A 1,387-nucleotide genomic window follows, 5' to 3' on the forward strand; every position below is an offset into this window, starting at 1 on the left:
ACTCCGAATAATCTTAACAACATAAATACAACTTAAAAATAATAAGTGTTTGACACTAATTATATTGAATCACTTTTATTTTATTAAATTATTATTGATATCTATATATTAGTCTCTTCAGAGTCTTGGTTAGTTTTTCGTATTCAAACAAACATCAAGGGTCTTCTCACTCATTCACGTGCAACGACAATAACATCAGACAAATTATAGTGTAAGACATGGAGAAGAAATTTACAAAATGGTGGGTCTATATATAAAAAGTAATGGTATCTTTCCTAATATTTAGCTGTGAACTTTGTCTCCTAAAACTTGTTCAGTAATTAATTCCCACCAAAAAAGAGGGGTGAAATTAGTCATAAGGATCTGACATTATTGTCAGATAGTGACTGTGAGAGTTGACAGAAAAATTGTAAAATGTTCACATTGTTGTTTTTTTACCTATATATTTGGTTACTAGGAACTGGTTTTGGTTCATAAAAAATTGTATTGCAGTCATGGGGACTTACAATCATTATGTAATTGTTAAGTTCAAGGATGGTGTCAAAGTTGAAGAACTCATCCAAGATTTGGAGAAGATGGTTTCTGGGATTGACCATGTCAAGTCCTTTGAATGGTAAAACCATGAGTTTTTTTTTTCTCTTTCTTTTCATTATATGTGATTGTTCTTATTTAGCATGTTATGTTTGTATTTGTTATATAGGGGGAAAGACATTGAAAGCCATGACATGCTGAGACAAGGTTTTACTCATGCCTTTTTGATGACATTCAATGAGAAAGAGGCTTTGAATGCATTTGAGGTTCACCCTAATCATGTTGAGTTCTCCAAGGTATTTTCACCTGCTCTTGAGAAGATTGTGGTGATGGATTTCCCATCTATTACTGTCAAAGCACCAGCATGAACTTGAAGACATTCAAGCAATTAAAGTTTTCATGTTTGAAGAGTATGCATATCTGTGTGTGTGTGAATCAAGTATATTTAGTTTGTTGCTGCTAGTTTTCAAGAACTTTGAACTTGAAATGATCTTCTATTTTCCAATTAATGGGATGTTCTACTTATTGCTATTTATTAATATACTAAGTATTTGTCTTAATTGATTTATTTGAGTTTATCTACTAATATATAAACCACGATGAATTGTGAGATTGTTTTGAAGAGTTTATGAAAACACGAAACATCTTATGATATGTTATGATCTTGCAAATACCTAAGATGCCCACAAGCGAGATAGTGAGCCTAGGTGAACTCTAGTATGTGAATGGTGTCTTGATGTTCTGGCCTTGCGTAGGAGGTACCTGCAGACACTCTGACACCTAAGTCAGTTATTGTCGAAGGTGAGAGGTATTTTAAGGTTAAAAAGTGTCTACCTTTATGTGACACGTTGATTGA

The 1,387-nt window shown here is 32.8% G+C and overlaps 1 protein-coding gene across 1 annotated transcript; it reads left to right on the forward strand.

Annotated features, from left to right (window-relative positions):
- The first annotated feature begins 436 nt into the window (after positions 1–436).
- On the forward strand, positions 437–1,091 carry LOC127106823 (stress-response A/B barrel domain-containing protein At5g22580). The gene is made up of 2 exons (XM_051044117.1): positions 437–613; positions 701–1,091. Exons 1-2 carry the CDS (start codon positions 495–497, stop codon positions 897–899), a joined length of 318 nt encoding a protein of 105 aa, XP_050900074.1. The 5' UTR covers positions 437–494; the 3' UTR covers positions 900–1,091.
- Positions 1,092–1,387: the final 296 nt, after the last annotated feature.

The sequence above is a fragment of the Lathyrus oleraceus genome, chromosome 7, assembly GCF_024323335.1.
Source record: "Lathyrus oleraceus cultivar Zhongwan6 chromosome 7, CAAS_Psat_ZW6_1.0, whole genome shotgun sequence".
Taxonomy (NCBI): domain Eukaryota; kingdom Viridiplantae; phylum Streptophyta; class Magnoliopsida; order Fabales; family Fabaceae; genus Lathyrus; species Lathyrus oleraceus.